This window comes from Pangasianodon hypophthalmus, chromosome 24 (genome assembly GCF_027358585.1).
Source record: "Pangasianodon hypophthalmus isolate fPanHyp1 chromosome 24, fPanHyp1.pri, whole genome shotgun sequence".
In the NCBI taxonomy this organism is placed as follows: Eukaryota; Metazoa; Chordata; class Actinopteri; order Siluriformes; family Pangasiidae; genus Pangasianodon; species Pangasianodon hypophthalmus.
The window spans coordinates 8751540-8773470 of record NC_069733.1 but is presented as its reverse complement, the minus strand read 5'-3'; the positions used below and the strand labels follow the sequence as shown (position 1 = coordinate 8773470).

Below are 21931 nucleotides of genomic sequence, written 5' to 3'. Positions count from 1 at the left end.
AGTACTGTAATGCTATTACCACCCTGAAGTTGATTATTTTTCTTTAACAGCACACCCTGAGGTGCTTTATTTTTCTTATATCACAGCAATTTGTCACTGATTAAAATGGTAAAATGTTAAAGAACAACACACTTTGTATCCATCTATATTTATGTTTAATGCTGTGGAACATCCACTAAACAAGTCAGTTACTGTTAACACGTACATTATAACAGCTATAAACATTCATAAAATCCCAACTGAGAATTCAGCAGCACTGTGTTATACTGGATTTTCTTTAGTTATGACAAAAAAAAAGAATATCCAGCAAAAATGCTTTTTTCTTTTTCATTCAAGTAATAATAGCTCCTTGTCTTACAAACATAAACGTAGCATTAATTGAAAGTTTGCAATCTGCAATTTCAAAAGAACTTTTTCATGTGTTTCTATTAGCTACAAAGGAGAAATAATTAATACAAACCACCTTGTGGTTACAAATTACAACAACCACCTTGTGGATCACTGATGATAACTGACTGAACATGGATCTATATTGCTAATTAAGTTTAAATAATAAAATAACTCCTCTTCTTCTTACAAACAGAATTGTGGGATCAAAAAGTTTGGAATTTGCACTTTTGACGTAACTATAGGCAATAAATTATGGAAATAGAATGAACAGCATTATTTTTATAATACAGAAATACAGTAAATACAGAACTACACGTGGTCTGATTTGTGTGTGTGTGTGTGTGTGTGTGTGCGTGCGCACGCATGTGTTGGCAGGGGGACATGGGACCTCTTGGAATCATGGGTCTTCCAGGGCCTGTTGGACCCAAGGTGATTAATTAAACATCATTTCAACTGTTTTAATTGGACATTCAATGAATCACATTTACATTTTATACCTTCCAAGGAAAAAATAACAAGGTAGTGTTTCCTCTGAAGTTCACTGAACTGCAACTGTTAGAATTTCTTTCAGGAGGACACATTAGGCCTGAACAAACACAAGCACACAAAAGTCTTATGATGAGGTGAAACTGATCCACCTCCAGGAGAGTGATCTCTAATCACCGAATTGTTTTTGGATCTAAGAATAGCAGCGTACACGTCTCGCTCTAGGCCTTTTCTCACTCTGCACTTTTCACGTCAGTGAAATCTAACCTGCATCCCATGAATTTTGAGTAGAGGAACAAAAATGTCATGCAAATCTTATTTATTTAGTCACCCCTTCTTTTACTCTTGCATTTGTTCATCTCCAAACCATCAAACAAAAACAGTGATTAATGCTGTACTGTTTTAAGCTTTAGGACATTTGTGATTCTGGTTTGAGGGAATGAAAGAGGTTTTCATGCTTTAATGTTTTTTTTCAGGGGGTATCAGGGAATCCAGGAGAGCCAGGACTGAAAGGTGATAAGGTGATTTGAATACACTTTATTAGCTTATATACATACTGCACATAATATGTATGGGATGTGTCCTCACACAAAATGTCGCACACGTATTACAAAATAAAACAACAAAAAATAACACTCTGGCAAGCTTTATCTCACTTACACCATGGTCACTTACCGATGATAAAAAAGAGAAGGTTTTATGTATGTTTTGCTTTACGTGAATGATTTTAATATAGTTAATGTAACTAACATGGTAGTCACTCACATCCACAGATATTTTGTGGCTGTTGCAGACTGTAAATAATTTATTTCTGCATAATTAAACTCAATAGTTTAATTGCAGCATTAACATTCTAACGTATAAGATGAAGACATTGATACTTTAAACATGATTACATACAGTAATATTACAGGTTAAGTTTTTTTTATCCATCTTTCCAGTGAGCACAAAGATGTCTAAGTGATGTGATGAAAAATAACGTTATCTATGCTGATGTTAATGGGACATCTATGTTTAGATAAAGACAACTAGTATGGTCATATACAAGCCATCAAACATAATGTCAAAGATCAAAATATGTTTTTGGATAAAATCAAGGCAGACCAGTACTACCAGACAGCCCCAGTAAATCCACAGATGTCTCTGGTCAGTCACTGAGGAAGAGCTCCCAATATTAGGAATTAATGCACACCTGCCAGCCAACCATAAACATGTACTATCCATGACCATGGTGTAGAGGACTGTAACTTTTCTAACCTTTAGACCCTCGCTTTGAACTGTTGCAAATCTCTGAAGGGTGTTCCGCATTTGAGCCCATTATTGCGTGTTAAGGTCTGGCAGCCGAGCTCAGGCTACAGAATGGGACATTTGTTGTCGCTGAGTGCTTGATTAATAAAACATGGCGGTCATGACCACCTCCTCAAAGCTTTTCCATTTTCAAAGCTCAGACAGCAAGATGGCAGCCAGTAAGCTTGCTTTTTCCTGTGTCTGCTGCCCCATTGCTCTGCTGTGTCCAGCTGGCTATGATCCTGTCTACCCATAAGATAGAGTGTTTCATAACACCGTACTGTCAACATGTCTGCAGTCTTTTCCCAGCTTCGCAATGTTATTTTTGGTGTTTTGTGATAGAACGTAGTTGTCTATTGATTTTGCATAAACTTCATATGCTCTCCACAGTCCTAATTAGGGATGTAGAAAGTGACATCTGGCTCTTTGTTTTGTCAGGGGGAAATTGGTTTGCCAGGAGAGCCTGGAGAGCCTGGATTCCAAGGTGACAAGGTATTTAAGTTGGCTCCTTTCACCTTTTCTACTTAACTGTTTCGTTGCTAATGAATGTGACCTAATGATCTGCTGAAATTTTCAGGGTATTCAGGGTTTGCCGGGAATGCCAGGCATCCGAGGGAAGCCAGGGCCACAGGTAAGTCATTACCAAACATTATCTAGTCACTAGCGCAATGACATGTTTCTGGTCTAAAGGAAAGTGGACAGAAATCATACTCTTTTTTTGTCCTTTTAGGGGAAACCTGGAGATCATGGACCAGATGGTTTGCCTGGCCCTCCAGGCCCAGAGGTAACTGGAGCATTCAAATGTGTTGTTCCAGAGATTTCTAGACCCCAAAGGCTTAGCCAGCTCTCTAATGGCAACACACTGAATGAAAAATACTTTGAGGGGCTCCGAAATGGCGCAACAGAGAAGTATTCACCTATCGTCACAAGATCGTGAATTCCTGCCACGCCGCAGCTATCCATGGCCAGGAGTCAAAGAAAGCAAAACTGGTCTTTCTCTCCCTTGTTAATCAGTGCGGCTGTGGCCAATCATGGGCATTGGTGAGCTCATGTAGGTGGAGGGCAGTTAACACTTTCCTCAGAGTGTGTTACGCTGCCCTGTGGTATATGTTGAAAAGTGTGTGGCTGCATATGTCTTGGAGGAAGCGCATGCTAGACCTTATGATCCTGGTTGGTAGCTGTTGTGCGATAGGAGAGAAGTAGCTAGTGGGTGGAATTAGCAAATGACCACATTGAGAGTAAATTGGGTAAAAAAACAAATACACTGAAAAAAAAACACCATACAGATTAATGTATTTATTTCTCTTCAGGGATTTCCAGGTGATATCGGACCACCAGGGGAGAATGGCCCAGAAGGTCCAAAGGTTTGTTCCTTGTTCCTGTCACAAACCTTTCCAAATATTACCCTTTCATAATAATTAGTTTAATATCAAATAATGGAAGTCAGCGTATTCTGACTGAAATTATTCTGAAGAAGTTTAATGATTTGAATATTTTATAATTTATGTGTAAGATTATTAGCTGAGTGTTTGTCCAACTCTAAAAAATGTTTAAAACCTAAAGCATACACACTATCAACACTGTCAATTTCTACATTGCAAGCAAACTGGTGTACTAAATGGAAAATATTTTCTCCAGGGGAAGTCAGGAGCAAGGGGAATACCTGGTCCAAGAGGAGCAGCTGGACAAGAGGTTGGACCTTTTCCATGCATGACACAAAGCAATATTGTCCTGGTATTAGTGTGGTATTACTAGATTTTCACACTCACTGTTCATCAGGGATTTATACCAAATTCTTTTATTTGGGTGCCAGCTGGACACTATGTTCTGACATCTGAGGATAGATATTTTACAGACTTAGTATGTGGGTGGACCAGCTTGTTGTAAGAATCATTCACATATGCACTTTTTAAGACCATTAACGGGCTGAGACACAATTATAGTTTAAAACCATGGTTTTGTACAAGCTATTAAATGTTGTTAAGACTCGTGGCTTCAGTGAATCATTCCTTTGATTAGTTCCATTCTGGTTCTTTAGGGTGATGAAGGACCAGTTGGACCAGCCGGGCCCCCAGGACTGGAGGTGAGTGCACTCTGTACACTGCTTGTAGCCCATTTCCCATAAATCAAGCCATAACTTTAAAGTGTAGCAGCAGCATGAAATTGCCATTACTGCTAAGCCATGCTGTAAAGCATGCTCAGGTTGGTTAGGAAAAACTTGTAGCAAAGCTATTAGAGGCTTTCTCTGCCATTTTGGGATACTGTAACACAATTTCAGTGTGCATTTTATGAAGCTTGAGACGATTGGATGTTGAACGTGGTTTAAAAAACAGTCATTTCCTTTGAGTGAATACCTGTAGGGTGCAAATTGAAAACACATGGACAATGTCGTAAAAGAGTTTTTTTTAATACATTTTCTGAGTTAAATCCAGTCTTTGTGTGTGCTGTCTTGTGCACACATGGCTAAGTTAAAATTAAGCGTTATGTAAAAGTTAAAAACACTGACCATTTTATTAGGACATGAGAACAGATTGCTTAGGAAATTACTATTTCTATTAAAAAGTATAATACATGAGAATATGGTAAAGTTATTGTTTCTTAAAGTACTTCTGGTAAAGGAACCTGTTGCCTCCCCTGGAGACTACGTTGACGGCCCTTTCCAATTTTGACCACAGGTTTTCATTAGGGTTCATATACAAAGATGGCATTGCAACTTTGTGTTCCTACAACCACAACAATCGTAAAAGATCTGTCTTTACCTCCTGGCAGCGGTAACCAGGTTATAAGAACTTATGAGACTTTATGAGAATAGTTTTTTGTTAGAGGAAAAGGTAGTAGTTTCTCCAGAAACTAGCCATTGTTTTAGCCATTGTTTGTTTTGAAGTGTGCCAATAATCATGAGTTGTGTTTTTTTCTATTTTGTGTGATAACACAAAAGGAAGGATTTAGAAAGACTTAACCCCCATCCAGATGTGTTTTTGGTAAATTGCTCAGTATCTTTCAGTTAGCTGTTCTGAATGCAACGGCTAAAATTTGGACTCTCCCCAGCTTCAACATAACCCTAAGAATAACTTGGTCTTAGTCCAGGCCCAATTACGTCCTCAAACTCTGCATGATAGATCACTCGTAATGATGCATTAAGCACTTCCAATATTCAAATCTACTTCAATCAAAACCAAATTGACCACAGCTTAAGATGGACCGGAGGCACAGGAAAATGTAGCTAATGTGGAAGGGAAATTCAACATTAGCTGTAAGCTGTCAACACAGAATTCAACCGTGCTCCAAAATAAGCACAGCTGACTTGTGATCTGTGTGAGAATGGAGGCCACAAGACAGCTTGACACCGTAATGCTACGGGTCTATTCCTATGCGTTTATTTCTTTAAAGCCGTTCCCCTGAGGGAGCAGATATGGCTGTGGATGGTGGAGGTTGGTGTCAGGCACAGCAGCTAATGAGATGCCATGGAGGCCCAAGCTGGCTAAAAGAAGGAGAGAATCCAGTGCTATAGGTCATTTCTGTTTTTTGTTCAGGGTAGGCCTGGGAGGAAGGGATTCTCAGGAAAACCAGGAGCAGATGGGCCCCAGGTAAGTTACCAGAATTCATATTTATGTGTAGATTTTCTCTTTCGGATCATAGTCACTTCGTGGATGCCCAATAAACATGTTTCTATGCACTGTACTGACAATTTTGATCAGAGATTATCTTTTATTAATAGTCCAAAGTTTAAATAAGTGCTTGAATCGCTAACTAGGCCATCTACTCTAGGGCGAGCCTGGAATAACTGGAAATGTTGGGATGCTTGGTGACAGGGTAAAAGTTTTTTCTTTCTTCTACAGATATTTGCTTATTGAAATGTTTTGGATGCTTGCGTATATTTAATGAGCTTATGTAGATTTATGATGTATTCATGTTTTATAGGGACTTGAGGGATTTAAAGGGCCTCCTGGTGAGACTGGGCTTCCTGGAGAGAAGGTCAGTAGGTTATTAATCTCTTGTTTATGATTTTACCCAAAGTAGTTTTGGGTCATCTGTTATTTCTGGGATAATTTTAGGCATCTCTCCACAAAAGTTTCCAGACATGTTTTTGTATTGTCTTGGGATATTGTTTGTATCGTATCGTCTCCTTGGACAATGAGCACATAATTTATTGCAATGTTTATTGCTTGTGTTTGTTCTCTTAGGGAGATCGGGGAGAGACTGGTCAGCCAGGGCCACCAGGAGAAAGTGGACCGATGGTAAGGAGTAAGTCTGGATCTCGTCTCTGCTCTCAGGGGCATCTCTTTTACTCATGCAGGCCTTCTCATTTATCATAGTGTGGCAGTAACTCAGCAAACTACTGTAGAAATGGTTAGTCGTGGGTGCAGTGTGGGAAAATGCTGGGTCAGCTGTTTTACAGTTCACCAACAAGACCATGAGTCATTTCCTCTCTATGACATAAGGAAATTATAGCCATTTCTTTACACACTGTGAGGAAAAGTGGTTTGGCATTAAATACAAAGACAAAACCAAGAGCAACTGCTATGCAGAATCCCAAAGGCAAAATTCAGAGCTTGACAAAGTTTGACATGTCTAAATGAACCTTTTAAGGGTCACTAATTAGTTTTACATGAACTTTTACATTTTACATTTGTACATTTTTAAATGGTATTCATTTTGACTTGATTGAATAGATTGTTTTTTGACTGTGTGGACAAAGCAGCATTTGAACATTTTTTGTTTTGCTGTTCAAAAACACAAAATGATATTTTGTGGGTGTCTGGCTGACTAATGATCGACTTCGTCCACATTTCTCGGGTACTCATGCAGGCCTGATGTAATGCTATTGGCCAGTATTCTTTTGTTCATCTGTGCTTGAAAACCTTATCCCTCATTACACAGCAAGGACCATGGAACAGACTGTACAAAGATTAGAAAGACAGCTAGACTGATAGTGTTCACTATATCCACAGTATTAATTGGTGAACCTAATGAAGCTCTTATTAAAGAGACTGTTGGAATTGGCTGGAAACAATCTGAAAGTTTTATTTATTGTTCATTGTTCTTTAGGTTATTGAAAGGAACACTGCATTACTGGGTTATTTCAGTATAGTTCTAATGATTGTTATTTTTAGGGACACACAGGAACACCAGGTGAGAGAGGACCACCTGGCCTACCAGGAATACCTGTAAGTACATTATAAGAAATGATTCATCCTCCTAATCACTACAAATACAAATAATACAGCTCTCCTATGAGTTCAAAAGAGTCACAAATGATGGCAATTTATTATCGCTATTAGAACTTAATTCATTAAGAAACTCAATGATTTTCATTTTTGCTAACTGTGACCCTGGCAGCCCTCTCATTATCTGTTCAGTCCGCTGCTCCTCTTCCACTGAAAATGTTCATAAAACGAGCATGTGGCAGTCTGATTCATGCCCCAGTGGCCTCTATTAGTGCTTGTTGCAGGTCCCATTTTTGACCACTAGGTGTATTAATAATGGCAGTGAGCTCATTGCCCCTTGATTAGACACTGATTTTCTTTAAATCAGTGGTCACTCAAAAAAAGGTAATTAGGATTTCAACTGAATGAACTGTATGAAGTTGTGAATGACCCTATGGACTAGTCACCACTGAAGGAAATAACATTAAAATCATTCATGCTCCTCCTGGATGGGTTGAAGCTTGGTGCCTAGTCCTTTTGAGCTTTACTGAACCTCATATGTACATGTCCTGAAAGTAGGCCTCTGAAGTTTCTCCATGAGTATCTCATGTACATGCCAGCAAAAGCTTCCACAAATAACGTCATCATGTCATCTGTATCCCTTTAAGTAAACCAAGGAAACAGGTCTCTGTAAGGTTCAAGCCTGTTTCATTTAATACAACAAGACACACTTTGACTTTAGGAAGCTCTTGTTTATGCCCAAAAGATTCCACTGATATATTGACCCTAGAGAACCTGACTTTGACCTGCCGCAGTATCTCGGGTAATACTGACACCAGCTGACTGCTTTAAACAGTAGTATGATTGGTAGTCTTTGTAAATCAAACTCCAGACACCTCTGGAAAAGTCACCCACCCTTCTGCTGTGTTAAGCTTCACTGCTCGAGTTTTCCAAAATGTTGACATCACTCGAGCTCTGACAGGAAATGCCTTTCAGAGGCACTCTGGGGAGCCTCAGCTGAGAGCATTGAGTGCAGCACAGACAAGCATAAACATAAATACAATTCTTTGAAGGACAGAGCTTTCACTCCACAGCTTTAATTTCGTCAGGTTATGTCCTGTATGTAAGCACACTAGACACACACTCAATGGGTCTGGATGCAATGTTTTAAAAGAAGGTTCTCATGTTTGGCTGCATCAATGTGCAATTTATTTTCTCTCTTATTTTCTCTTTTCTCTCTTTCTTCGGCAGGGCCCTCCTGGTTCTAGAGGTCTCAGTGGCAGTAGAGGACCCAAAGGCAGAAGGGTAAGAACCAATGTCCGGTTACTAATAATGAAAAAGTCACACATTTTATGCACAAGGAGACACAGAAACATGGTATACTGATATTAGTAACCAGGAAAATATTTTTTAATCAGCCAAGATACACTAATAGTAATTAACTATTGCTGAATGTTTTAATGACTATTAGAGAAGCCTTTCCCTTGATACAGCATGTAGAAGCCGTTTATGAAAGCATTGTTTGGGCTTGAGCTCCTCCGACTGAGTTGTTCTGTTTGGTCATTTAGCATAGAGTGATCAGGTTGAATCATTTTTGGCATAAACACATCTCATGAATCATCTAGTGGTCATGTGTACAGTTGTAGGTCTTGAATAATATTGTCATTACTGTAACTCTGTTCTCATTGCCACAAAAAGTATTTACTGTATTATGAAATTATGAATCATCTGTTTCATTATTGGAAATGAATAGCACTGAGTTTCAATATGGTTTGAAGATAGAGAATAATGCACAGTGTGGGACTAGTCTACTGCAGTAACTTTTAAAATCCTTAGCTTTGCACAGTAGTCTCCAGTAATGGTAATGACTGCATTGAAAAAAATCCCATTAAAGAACTCAGCACATTGAAGTTTCATTGCATTAATTGTGGAAAATGTTACTTTGCCATTTTGCATGCAGGCATGTCTTGCAGATCCATTTATATTTATATTAAGTGAAAAATATTACTTCCAGCTGCAGAGATTCCTTAATAGTGAATCAGTATCACGGTTTAATAAGATAACACCACTAACAAGGATCTGCATAGAATCAAGGGGAGCATCGGTGACAGAGAAGGCTAATAAAGGAAATATGGAAGTCTGGTCTTATCTGACTGGAGTGAAGTGGAAGTTTTCTTCTAACAGTTTTAAAGCTTGTATATATGATAGGTAGTTTGATGAGTGACTTGCCGGTGGTTGTTGTAAGCTTGTTGTAAGCATAATATACAGGACTGTGCAAAAGTTTTAGACACCCTATATTTTTTATGTAGTACAAACTTTGTTATAGATTTGTTTTTTATGACTTCTACATTATCCAGTCAGTACAAAAAGATTTCAGATTTCCAAACATTACTTTTCCAGCACAAAATTAAATGTTACAGAACAATGTTTGTATGGCAGAAAGCAGCATATTACATAAGAGACGACTTTTCAGACAAAAAAAACATAATGAAGGCTGCTGGGTTTTGCTGCAAAAATAAGAAGCAAGTGCAACAGTCAAAGTCTCCAGAAGAACTGTGCCTGTTTCTATAAGATGCTCAGTAACACTTACAGCTCATTTCCTTATAAAACTGCACACACTGTACCTGAGACTACTATTTTTTTAAAGCAACAGACTGTCACACTTAATATTGACTTTGTTTCATTTATTCCTGTTTACTGCTCTTTATAGTATTTTTTTTACATGTAGAAACATTAAATTTCATTATTTTTGAAGGCATCATTGCTCTACAGCATTTCTTTGCATGTGCGTAAGACTTTTGCACAGTATTGTACAAGAAGGAAACAGGACTGCAAGGGATTAAAATGCTAAATACATACTACCAGATGTATTCACGTGAATGAATGAATGAATGAATGAATTACAAACAGGAGTCAGTAATAGAATAGAGGGACTGGGAAAGTAAATTTTGAAATATAAATAACAAGCAGTAGTGGGCCAAGGACCAAGCCTTGGGGAACACCATTTAATGGTAATGCATTTATTTGTACAATTCACACTCAAACTCATCTTTTGATATATGCGTTTATATATACCTTCATATGTACACAATATTGGATGTGCTGTCGATTAAACTTCCTTCAGTAGTCTGCACTGCTCCATTTACTCTGACAAATACTTTGATGGCCTGCTGATTTCCAGTCATGGCTCTCATCAGTCAGTGTATTCCCATATTCCACACAAAGCCAATTCATTAATGTGGCTACTACAAATACGCAAATGAAACAGGGAAGCCCTTTAGCCTTCACATGGTATATTCAATGGAAATGATGCAGAACGACCACTTTCTGTTCCTGCCAAATATGTGGCTAGATTTTAGTATCTCATCTCTTTCCAAGTGCAGTGGTAGGGTTTTTTTTCCCATAGGCCAAGTCCTCAAAGAGAGACTGTCTCAATTTGGCATGAGTTATTGTACCATATCCATTATTTCTTTACCCCTACACATAGCACTAGCTTGTGTAATTTACTTTTCACTTGTAATGCAATGCACTTTGAATTTTTCTACCTTTGATCTCTCTGACATTTTTTTAACACTTAACCCATACAGGGTTTTCACTACTTCTCTATATTTTTCTTCTCTATAACTGGCATATTGGAGGTGTCACTTGAGCACCTGGAAACCCTTACCTTTGAACGTCAATGCACTCTTTCTCAATTCACAGTGAATCCTTGAAGGAAAAAAATCCCTCTTTTTCATGAGCAGTGTGCAAGTGCAAACATTGTGATTGGCCCTCTGAAAGGTCAGAGGTCCCTCCAAGTGCCATCAGATCACAGAGAACCACAAAGAACAGAGGTAGCAGTGTGTGTCAGTCTAAAGAACCCAGTGTGGTTCCTAAAAGACATGTGGTGCTTTTAGCAGAGGACCACATGTCTGTTCTTCTGCAGGAACCACTGTGGCTGCAGCTATAATAATGTCTCCATTCATCACTCTTTCCACCTTCCAGAGTGAAGCAATCACTCAAAGTCGTAAGAAATCACCCAGCTTCTGAGTTGGTTTCATGACTCTTGTGAATTACTGCAATGGAAATATAACAGTAAACGTCCGTTGTAGCTAAACTTCCATGATGTCAGCAGCCTTGTGCTTTATACTTCTTGAAAGTTGCATTCATACCATATGTGTGTGTGTTTTGTGCACTTGGACAGTGTACTGAGTCAGAATCACAAATCACTCCAGTGTAATCACTCCAGTGGATTGTATGCACGCTATACCTGGTGTATCTGGGTGTGTTAAGCTTTGACACATGGTTATAATCATACTAAGTATATCTCTGAATAATTACATCCACTAGTTCCAATAAGGCTAGAAATAGTGGCTCACGTTCTTGATTCAGTGACCTGAGTAACCCTGCTTCCTCCATGTTTGTATTTGCAGAAAGTGAGCCCTCTGCTGTTCACCTAGTTATTTGTCCATCTTTTCTCTCTCTCTCTCTCTCACATCTTAATCCCACAGTGTTCTCTATGCTTTGTTTCTCATACAGGGGCCAAGGGGGCCTGAAGGACCACCTGGGGAGAATGGGTCAGTGGGGCGCAAGGTAATTTTTTTATCCTAGGCCTTTTAGCATAAGAAAGATTAAAGTATGGGATACCTGTCCTCACTGCTGAGCACCACATGCTAGTTTGACATGAGGTATATTAAAACAATATGCCACTCTAGGCCATTCCTTACTGAGATTTTATCACAGGTAAGGGTTTTCTTAGACGCAATGCCAAGTGGAGTGCCTAAAGCCCCCTTACATATGATAAAACCACTGTAACACATGGCCTCGAGTGGCTTACTGCTCCCGTAAAATGACGACAAATATGATAAACAATGATAAACAATGATTAACAATAAACAATTCTTCTGCCACGCAGTGTAGTCTGTTTAGAACTTGCAATGTTTGGGCTGTAGTGTAACCGTTTTACTGGTTTAAAACCTGGAGTGTTAATAGAGAATTCAATTATTGTGATGTGGTCACATGTGCATATATTAAGAAATTTAAAATAGCTAGGCCAATCATATTTTGATCCAAAACTGAATCCATTTTATAAATGCGTTCAGTTTTTCAATAATCTATGTTGACATAGTTGTCTTATTTGAATTTCCAACCTGACAATAACATCTCTGTTAGTTTTCACAATTGAAACCTACTGTTAGCTCATGGAGAAATCTCTCCTGTCTCTTCAGGGTCTGGATGGTCCACCAGGGAAATTGGGTTTAACAGGCCAGAAGGTATGATGGCACATTTTTGATTCCCCTTCTGTTTGTTGTGCGGTTTTGCTGCTTCCACATGTGCTTGAAAGTCTATTTGAAACGATCCGATTATGCAGATCGTTCTTTTTTTACTGGCATTGAAGGGGCTGCCAGGGTTTTGCGGCTTACATTAGCATCTGTTTTGTTATAAATAGAATATTTATACTCTCAGACTCAAGAATAGACAATGAGAGCCATTACAGAATTGAGGCAACTTGAGCCCTGAGAGGTTGCATAATGGCAAGCCAGGTAGTAATTTCAATTTGGGTTATAAATCAATGTGTATTGTTTATATCTCCTTGGCATGGCAATTGGAATCATTGACTGATCCCCGTGTCTCTGTATTCAATCAGGGAAAAATTGGTGAACCAGGGGAAGCTGGACCACCAGGATACCCAGTGAGTAACTGGATCTCTTTGGAGCATGAACATAGCCATAGAATGATATTAGGTACTAAAATATTGAAATGCTCAGTTTGAGATGTTGATAAATCCATCAAGACTTACTATATTTAAAGGGTATCCAAGGACCCTCCGGAATACCAGGAGCAAAGGGAATTCCAGGAATGCCTGTGAGTTTCTTGGGAAATAGCTTGCAGCTTGTTTTCATATAATGACACACCTAATCAACTGCATCTGAATACAACTGGAGCTTGAAACAAATTAGTAGGTTAGCAATAAAGACTGCAGATAGATTTTGTTAGATTAGTTTTTAGTGCTTTGGGTTGTTTGAAATTACTGAGAAAAGAGAACAAGAATGTAATTTATCTAACATCTCTAACATCATGTAATTTTAACTAAGCCTGCCTACTTGAGGATGTGTTTGAATCATTTTTTACTACTATGTTAAGAAATAAAATAAATTCCCTAATATGTTGGCTTGTTTACAGGGACCTTCAGGGCCAACAGGAACAATAGGCCCTTTGGGAGAGATTGGCTTGATGGTAAGATTATATTGAATGATATATTGAATATCATTTAAATATTTATACTGCATGAAAATTATCTCCAGTTAATGTACATAACAAGATCCTGAATATTTCATACCCTGTATAATTTATTCTACTCCCCTGCTACTGATCTTTCAAAGGGGCCATTAATGTCCATATATAGTTGCCTCATTTGACATTCTCTTCTTGATTCCAGTGTACTGTGTCATACCATCATACAGGACTAGATGGCTCATTACAGGCACTGCTCTTTAGTATAATAGATGTAATTTAAAATGGTGACTCACAAGCATTTCAGCATGTTGTCTTTCTGCTTCCAATTACCCACTTTGTGCAACACTCCAGCACACCAGTGAAGTAGAACACTTTCAGATGGGCTTAACAAATGGTTGGTACATCCCAGTGTGGTTTCATAGGCTGTTTTCTGTTCTGTGTGACAGGGCCCACCAGGAAAAGTCGGGGAAGTGGGCCTACCTGGAGAACCTGGAGAGAAGGTGAAACATTTATTCACTTTGCCATTTATGCCAGTGTTAATTAGTCATATGGACCTCTTTGCATGGGAAAATGCACCATATAAAGGTTCATTGGTTCCATAATAGTGGTATGAGATATGACCAACGGTAGTAGTCTACACACAGTGATGCCTTCGGACTGCTGATTCTAGCTCACTAATTGTAACCCTCTTCCCTAGTCACTTCTACATGCTAAGAATGAAATGATTAATACACTTGCAGCTATGACAAGTTCACATTTACACATTTTCTAGGGAGCTGTCGGGCCTCCTGGGAACATCGGTGAACCTGGCTTGATTGGAATAAGAGTAGGTTAATTCAGAGAGCATGAAATACTCAGCTTGTGCTCGCTCATTCATGAAGATCAGTAATAACTAATAAGTGTCAACTTTTAGGGCGAGCATGGGCTCAGCGGAGAAGCCGGGCAGAGTGGCCCAGATGGAGCCAAGGTCAGAGAAATCCATTTATCACACCAGCATGTGTTTAAAATTAGCTGCAGTTATTCCTCAGGCCAGCATAGATCAGTTTGATCAGTTTGAATTGTGGTGTTGCATACAGGGCGAAAAGGGTGACATGGGAGTAGAGGGCGAGCAAGGAGAAAAAGGAGAAATGGGACTGAAAGGAAAGGAGGGGCCACCTGGAGAGCCTGGCCTAGTTGGCGTTAGGGTAAGTTATTTTTGGTGTTGTTCTAATTTGGGTTATCTTACTGGTAGCACAAGTGGTGTTCATCTTATGACACTATGACACTGTTTGTTGACAAAATGTATCTTATTTGCTGCTGATGTAATTTGTGTTAAGTCAAGTGACATAAGGTTGTGACACTATGACACTTTTTGTCAACATAAGATTGTGTTAAGACATTGACTATTTTATTTGCAATTAAAAGGTTGTCTTATGACCCTGACATTTTTTCTCAACATAAGGTTGTGCTATGACACTATGATGCTTTTTGTTGACATTTTGTTGTCCTATTTTTCCTGCTGTTCTATTTGTCTTATTGGTAACAATTTATGAGTGGTTTTCATATGGCTACATGCCACTTACATAAACCTTTCATAAAAACTGACATAAATCTATGTACTTATAAAGCCCTTTTCCTATAATCAGCAGCTGTCATAAAGACTCTTTAATTTTGATGTCAATATTGATGACATACAGTAACAGCTAAGTCAAGTGACATAAAGCTGACATAAGATTATGACACTTTTTGTTGACATAAGTTTGTCTTATGACATTATGACTATTTGTCGACACAAGGTTGTCTTATGATGCCATGACACTTTCAGTTAACATCAGGTTGTCTCATGATGCTATCTTACTTTTTGTAGATGTAAGGTTGTCCTATGACACTGACACTTTTTACCAACATAAGGTTGTGTTATGACACTATGACACTTTGGTGATATAACATTGTGTGATGACACGTGTGATGAAACACTTTTTGGCAGCATAATTTTGTGTTACAATATTGTGACACTTTCTGTGGGCATACATAATGTTGTCTTATGACACTGACAGTTTTTATCTACATAATGTTGTCTTATGATGCCATGACACTTTTTGTCTACATAAAGTTGTCTTATGACTAACCCTTTTTTGGCCAACTATGATACTATTACACTTATTGTTGACATAAGGTTGTGTTATGACACTATTTGCAGACACACTGTATGGTTGCGTTTTGACACTGTGACACTATTTGGTGACAAGGTTGTCTGAGGACACTGGCACTTTTTTGTCTAAATAAGGTTGTCTTGTCTTAGGTTGTGTTACTATCACACTTTTTGTTGACATAAGATTGTCTTATGACACTTTGTTGACATAAGTTTTTGTGGTGACATTTTCAGCACGGACTTACATTAGACATCTGACTTTGTAGCTCAGTGTACCTCTGGAATGTTTGTGTCACATATTGCTAATGATGTGACATAAGTTTTCAAATGAGATTAAATTGGTAAAACTATGCGCTTTTAAAGGAATCCACTTCCAAAATGTACTTTGCAGTGTCTCTGCACTTGACAGTAATAATTACTATGAAAAGCTGCTGTATAACACTGTTACATAGTGAAAGCTCTGACTGCCCTTAAGTGAAGTGTTTCCACTTCATTTGTTTGAAGGGCAGTATTTTATTCAATGAATGTGTATAATATGTAAATAATAATGATGCTATATCTGTGTGATCAGGGTCCTGAAGGCAAACCTGGCAAAATAGGTGAAAGGGGAAAACCAGGAGAGAAGGTAGGATGTTAGCACTATGATGTTTTTATTTCAGTTCACCCTTTCTCCACTTTGTCTATTTTCAATATAGTATAATGAATTGTGGTTTTGCTCCAGGGTAGCAAAGGTCACGAGGGTCACCTTGGCGAGACTGGACCAGTTGGTGAGCGGGGTCCTGTGGGTTTCCCTGGGCCAAAGGGAAACAGAGGAACCATCGGATTTGTGGTAACGTCACACTTTAAAACTGATTTACTACCAGAAATCTACAGCAGCTTATATTTCTAACGAACCGCATTTTTATGCTAATTTCATTCTTAGGGTGCACCAGGAAGAATGGGCCTACAAGGAAATCCAGGCCTGCAGGGATATGAAGTAAATGTCTTCATACAAGCATAACAAGAACTATTGCATTAATTTTATTAAGTCATAGGAATCATATTACTATGTTCTACGTTGTCTTTATTTTACTTTGACTCTAGGGTCACCAGGGAACTCAGGGTCCAATTGGACCCCCAGGACCAAAAGGTGCAAAGGTAAAATTTCACATATACTGTAGCTGACAGTGTTGTGGTTGTCTATAAGTTTATTTGTGGCTTGACATTATGTGTAGTTCCATTAAACACTGTTTTTTGTAGTAAACATTTATTTATTTTCATACAAAATATATAGATCATTGAGCAGATTCTTATTTCCGCTTACAGCTGCACAATATTTTTGGTTTATATGATGTGTGTTGTAAGCCTAGCCATATGCTGAACACATGAGATCCAAGCCAAGTAACTAAAAATAAGATCATTATGATTGGAATAACAAGCTGATACATTTGTTTACCTTATTGCTGTATTTACCAGTAATCATCTTTGTCAAAGTATTTAATTATACAAAATGAATGGGTTTTCTGCTCTCTGCAGGGTGAACCAGGGGATGATGGGAAGATTGAAGGCCCTGCTGGTCCTCCAGGTGACATCGTGAGTCAGTCTGCTGGGTTTTAACATGGATGCTCTTGTTGCCGATGTTATTGTTGTAGAGGGATGCTACTGAGTGCCAAACAGATCATTGTGTGCTTTATTTGGATTCAGGGCCCTGTTGGTCTAAGAGGAGTCAGAGGAGGACCTGGTGACCCTGGCTACCCAGTAAGCACAACATTCCTCTTTCAAAATGAGTACTGGAACTGTCACTTAAAATTGAGCTTTAATGGCATGAATATTTTCTGACAGTATTGTTTTGTTGGTTGTCAGGGTCAGCAAGGTATAGATGGTGAAAGGGGCAAACTTGGAGCTCCTGGATTGCCTGTAAGCACATGTACATTAGATGTAAATCATGTCATCAGCAGTTTCTTCAGATTAATTGCTAATGGTGGTGATGTTGTCACAGGGAAACCCTGGTCCAAGAGGCATTCCGGGACCCAAAGGATCCAAAGGCGATCGAGTAAGTACAATTCAGCAGCATTATTTGTGATATCGTCATACCACATGCTGTGTTTGGCAAATCACACTTATTAGATTATGTTAATCAAATGTTTTATTTTTTCTTTATCAGGGCCCAAAAGGCAAAAAGGGTGCTCAAGGTGAAACTGGCAGCAGAGGGTCTTCTGTAAGTGTCAGTCTGATCCCTGCTGTAAAGAAAATGTACAATGGAACAGACTTACTGGTCTTGTTAATAGAGAAACAATAGAAAACTATGAACAAGCATTCCCAAACATGTTTTGTGTATCTCTAGGGTCCTGTTGGTCCCCCTGGTCCCAGAGGGGTCGTCGGTCGAGAGGGACCTGAGGGAAGTCCTGGCATGGATGGAGCACCTGGAAAAGATGGGTCTAAAGGAATACCAGTAAGAACATTTATTTATTCCCTATAAGCCTTAGATTCACACAAATTCTAGTTTACCTGATTGTTGACATTTCAACTTTGCAACCTCTCTTGTATTTTTTGTGTTAGGGGGAACAGGGAAGTGATGGAGAAGTGGGTTTACCTGGAAAGACGGGGCTACGTGGCCAAACAGGACAACCTGGCTTACAAGGGAGTCAAGGTTCCTTTGGACCAAAGGTAGTCAAACAGGAAATAATCCATACAGTGTCAGAGAAGACTGTAATGTCAGCATATATACTGTAGATGGCAGTTGTATGATCTCTCATGGCTCTTCTTGCTTTCTTAGGGTGAGAGAGGCCTACCAGGTGAGATTGGACCTATTGGCAAGCGTGGAATCCCTGGAACCATGGGGATGCAAGGGAAACAAGGCAACCATGGAGACAAAGGCCAACCTGTGAGTGTTACTATTTTTTTTCTTTTTACTTGACAGTCATGCTAATTTTTTGAGAGTCAGTAAAAAGTCATTTGGGTTTTATCTCCAGGGTGATCCTGGTGAGCGGGGATTGTCTGGAGCTATTGGAATCTTTGGACCTAAGGTGAGATCTCTGATGATATGTACTGCAGATCTAAATATGGGTCAAATGCAGAATCCATACTCACCATGCCTTCTCAGGCATCCAGTGATAGTACTTTCCCGCACCCATAAATACATATAGAAAGTCAATAAGATAGTTAGTTCTTTAATGCTTTATACATTTAACATGTTATATTAAAGCCTATCTTGATGATTTGCTCTCATAGCTTTGGCTTGTATTTGATTTTGGTACTTTCCGTTGATGTGTGCCAAAGTTAAATCAGGCCCCAGATGGATTAGCATGCTTAATTTTCATTTTAACAGTCATCTTGTTTTGTGAAATATTGGTAAATGGCCTTTTAATGTAGGGAAATAGTATCTGGCAGAGCTTTCACAGTAGGCTGAATGCGCAGGTGAAGGCCAGCTGAGTAAATATAGGCTTGCACATGGAACCTGTTCACACAGTTACTCAGCCAAACATTATGATGATGGTGACTAATTATCTGCCACTAGTCTGTTTCAAGTGGTTTCAGACAGGTATATATGACTACTGTGTGTGACACAGTTTAGTTAAAGGGAAAATTCACCCAAACATTGATAGTGTGCCTAGCAATGGATAATAGTTGATGTGATGACATCACACTAACTGGCAGTAATAGTATCTATTCAATCTTAAACACATTAACATTTAGTTGAGCTCTTTAAACATTAGGTAACAGGCAGTACAACACAATTAATACCATATACAGTACAGTGTGATATATTGTGTGTGACATAACGTAAGCTGGCAAGTAGATATATGAAGTCTAATTTGAACTTGAAATTGACTTAGATGTGTTATTTTATAGGGTCCACCTGGTGATGTTGGTCCTGCTGGTATCCAGGGACCACGAGGACCCCAGGGTTTGATGGTAGGAACCACTGTGTGCCTGTTTATAACAGACCCTAATGAGATATCCCATGACTGCTCTGTCAGCAACTACTGCAGGCATTTCTTTTTTTCAGGGATCGAGAGGTGCCATCGGACCAGTCGGGATCATTGGGCCCAGCGGTTATCCAGTACGTACTACAAAATCTTTATATGATTCTTTAGATTTTGCAGGAGATCTTTAACATGTAGCACACAGTCTGAAATAACTCGCCTCCCTCTGTTAGGGACCCCAGGGGGACAAAGGAAGTCGAGGGGAGATGGTGAGTGACCCATCCTTGGGTGCTTTCCTGTACATACAGGTGTGGCGTTATTTTGGGATGTGTGCAGAAAAAATTCAATCCTAGTGCTTACACAGTGGGTGCTGGTATTCCAGTAAAAAAAAAAAAAAAAAAAAAAAAAAAAAAACCTGGCCCTCTTTGTGTTTGGGTCAATTTCAGCCAGGAGCAATATGACAGTTATAGAAAATCAGCACACAATCATTGTTTGTTAGTATGATGTGCAGTGAGCTGTAAGACTATATTTGATCTCATTATTTTTGTCTTCTATTTTGAATAGGGTGTACCAGGACCAAGGGTAGGTTTATTTAAATTATGCATAATTTACTAAAATTTTAACATGAACTTTTTCACACTGACTTGCCTGTTTATTGTGCACATCAGGAGTGGGGACATTTAAGCCTCCTGTGATATGTGATTTTGATTCAGGTGCCACAATGCAATCATGAAACGATTTTTGATGCATCTCGATTCCACACTTTTGAAAGTATAAAGTAAAATGCTGTACCTCGGCTCCATTGTATACATTGTGTATATACTATAATATATACTAATATATATTTTCAAGAATGGCATAGGGGCTCAAATGTTTTGCAAAGTAAATTGAGTTTGCTTTTTTGGAATTATGTGGAAACTTTGCCACTTGCTTGTGGGTTCTCTGCTGAGCAGGAACAGCAGAATACTTTTATAATATACACATAGCGCAAATACTTGCCTATTTCTCTGCCCAGTTGGTCTAACAATATGTTTTGGCTAAAAGTAAATGTTATTATTTTTTACTTATGACATTTGTCTTGATATTTTTGGCCAGCAGATATTTCTTAATCCACTTTTAACTAGCACCACACACAGTAACATCTGTTACTGGTGTGATGAGAATGGTCTACCACCCAAACAATATCCACCCAGATATGATGGTCCCTTTCCACTGGTGGAAGGAGTAGACATGAGCTGGCAAACTGTGCAAGGGAACAGAGGCAATCATAAATGGCAGGTGTACCTGGTAAAATGGCCAGTGAGCTTAGATACACTTTAACTGTACATAATAACCAGGCAACCCAGTGTATGTCAAGTGTTAACCTAGACTTTTTGCAAATATATGAAACCATAAGTGAACTAATGTTGTACTGGTCTTTTTAGGGCCCTCAAGGTCCTCGTGGCCCACCAGGACCCCCAGTAAGCATGTTTATAATTTACATATATAGCATAAATGTATAGATGAAGAATAACAATAAATGATGACTATGTTTTATCTGTAATGGCTTAACTGTACTGTTTTCTTTGGTGTCTAGGGTCCCCCTGCTTCTTCTCTGTCTCTTGTAAGTACATGTCAGTGTATATTTCAAAAATGTTAAGCATTGGGGAGGTCCATGTAGCGTAGTACCTTTTGGCCTTCGCCTGTATTTTAATAATTAGTGTTAAGAGTTAAGCATTTACACAAACACTGCATTTTTCATTGTTCTGATGCAGAAGAACGAGGCACTTGGTGCTGCTTTTCAAGTCATATTTGATTCCTACTCTGCACTGAGGTCTGAGGTGAGTGCCTTAAAACATACCTTAAAACATGCTATAAGTACATATTAGTTAAATTAAAGAAAATAGAAAGAGCTAAGCATGTCCATCTTCTGTCCTTTAGACATACTCAGACATAGACCTCCCCATGCTAGACCAGGGAACCGAGATCTTTAAGACCCTTCACTACCTCAGTAACCTGATCTACAGCATCAAGAACCCACTGGGAACGCAGGAGAACCCAGCCAGGATGTGCCGGGACCTGCTGGACTGTGAGCGCCGAGTGAACGATGGTGAGGAAGTATCTTCATCTTTAGCTTTTCATTGCTCACATGGGGCCTCACTTATCTTTTATTAAAGTTGTGTGTAAATGTTTGCATAAGCCAAACCAAGCTGAAATTTTCTGCCAGATTAACAAAAGTTCGGAAAGGCTGATTTTCTTCGTATTCGTGTGCGTATGTTGATCACCGGAACAGTGCAAAGCATTCCCAACACAGCTCATTTGTATTTAGCGACGCCCACAACGACTGGTTTTCACAAAATTTTCTCAATGGTATTCTTAGTCCCCGAACT

The 21931-nt window shown here is 38.9% G+C and overlaps 1 protein-coding gene across 2 annotated transcripts in view; it reads left to right on the top strand.

Annotated features, from left to right (window-relative positions):
• Positions 1 to 21931, top strand: part of col27a1b (collagen, type XXVII, alpha 1b) — a 69357-nt gene that overhangs the window by 38961 nt on the left and 8465 nt on the right. For both annotated transcript variants that reach the window (XM_026931425.3, XM_026931424.3), the window contains exons 15-58: positions 766 to 819; positions 1353 to 1397; positions 2602 to 2655; positions 2741 to 2794; positions 2894 to 2947; positions 3474 to 3527; positions 3802 to 3855; positions 4202 to 4246; positions 5697 to 5750; positions 5932 to 5976; positions 6085 to 6138; positions 6348 to 6401; positions 7278 to 7331; positions 8562 to 8615; positions 11829 to 11882; positions 12518 to 12562; positions 12937 to 12981; positions 13101 to 13154; positions 13473 to 13526; positions 13973 to 14026; positions 14299 to 14352; positions 14440 to 14493; positions 14603 to 14710; positions 16229 to 16282; positions 16379 to 16486; positions 16580 to 16633; positions 16741 to 16794; positions 17173 to 17229; positions 17341 to 17394; positions 17500 to 17553; positions 17636 to 17689; positions 17801 to 17854; positions 17981 to 18088; positions 18196 to 18303; positions 18413 to 18520; positions 18609 to 18662; positions 19489 to 19551; positions 19646 to 19699; positions 19796 to 19831; positions 20127 to 20144; positions 20987 to 21022; positions 21139 to 21165; positions 21317 to 21382; positions 21483 to 21651. In XM_026931425.3, the coding sequence (XP_026787226.1) occupies positions 766 to 819; positions 1353 to 1397; positions 2602 to 2655; positions 2741 to 2794; positions 2894 to 2947; positions 3474 to 3527; positions 3802 to 3855; positions 4202 to 4246; positions 5697 to 5750; positions 5932 to 5976; positions 6085 to 6138; positions 6348 to 6401; positions 7278 to 7331; positions 8562 to 8615; positions 11829 to 11882; positions 12518 to 12562; positions 12937 to 12981; positions 13101 to 13154; positions 13473 to 13526; positions 13973 to 14026; positions 14299 to 14352; positions 14440 to 14493; positions 14603 to 14710; positions 16229 to 16282; positions 16379 to 16486; positions 16580 to 16633; positions 16741 to 16794; positions 17173 to 17229; positions 17341 to 17394; positions 17500 to 17553; positions 17636 to 17689; positions 17801 to 17854; positions 17981 to 18088; positions 18196 to 18303; positions 18413 to 18520; positions 18609 to 18662; positions 19489 to 19551; positions 19646 to 19699; positions 19796 to 19831; positions 20127 to 20144; positions 20987 to 21022; positions 21139 to 21165; positions 21317 to 21382; positions 21483 to 21651 (2641 nt within the window). The remainder of the gene's footprint in view (positions 1 to 765; positions 820 to 1352; positions 1398 to 2601; positions 2656 to 2740; positions 2795 to 2893; positions 2948 to 3473; positions 3528 to 3801; positions 3856 to 4201; positions 4247 to 5696; positions 5751 to 5931; positions 5977 to 6084; positions 6139 to 6347; positions 6402 to 7277; positions 7332 to 8561; positions 8616 to 11828; positions 11883 to 12517; positions 12563 to 12936; positions 12982 to 13100; positions 13155 to 13472; positions 13527 to 13972; positions 14027 to 14298; positions 14353 to 14439; positions 14494 to 14602; positions 14711 to 16228; positions 16283 to 16378; positions 16487 to 16579; positions 16634 to 16740; positions 16795 to 17172; positions 17230 to 17340; positions 17395 to 17499; positions 17554 to 17635; positions 17690 to 17800; positions 17855 to 17980; positions 18089 to 18195; positions 18304 to 18412; positions 18521 to 18608; positions 18663 to 19488; positions 19552 to 19645; positions 19700 to 19795; positions 19832 to 20126; positions 20145 to 20986; positions 21023 to 21138; positions 21166 to 21316; positions 21383 to 21482; positions 21652 to 21931) is intronic.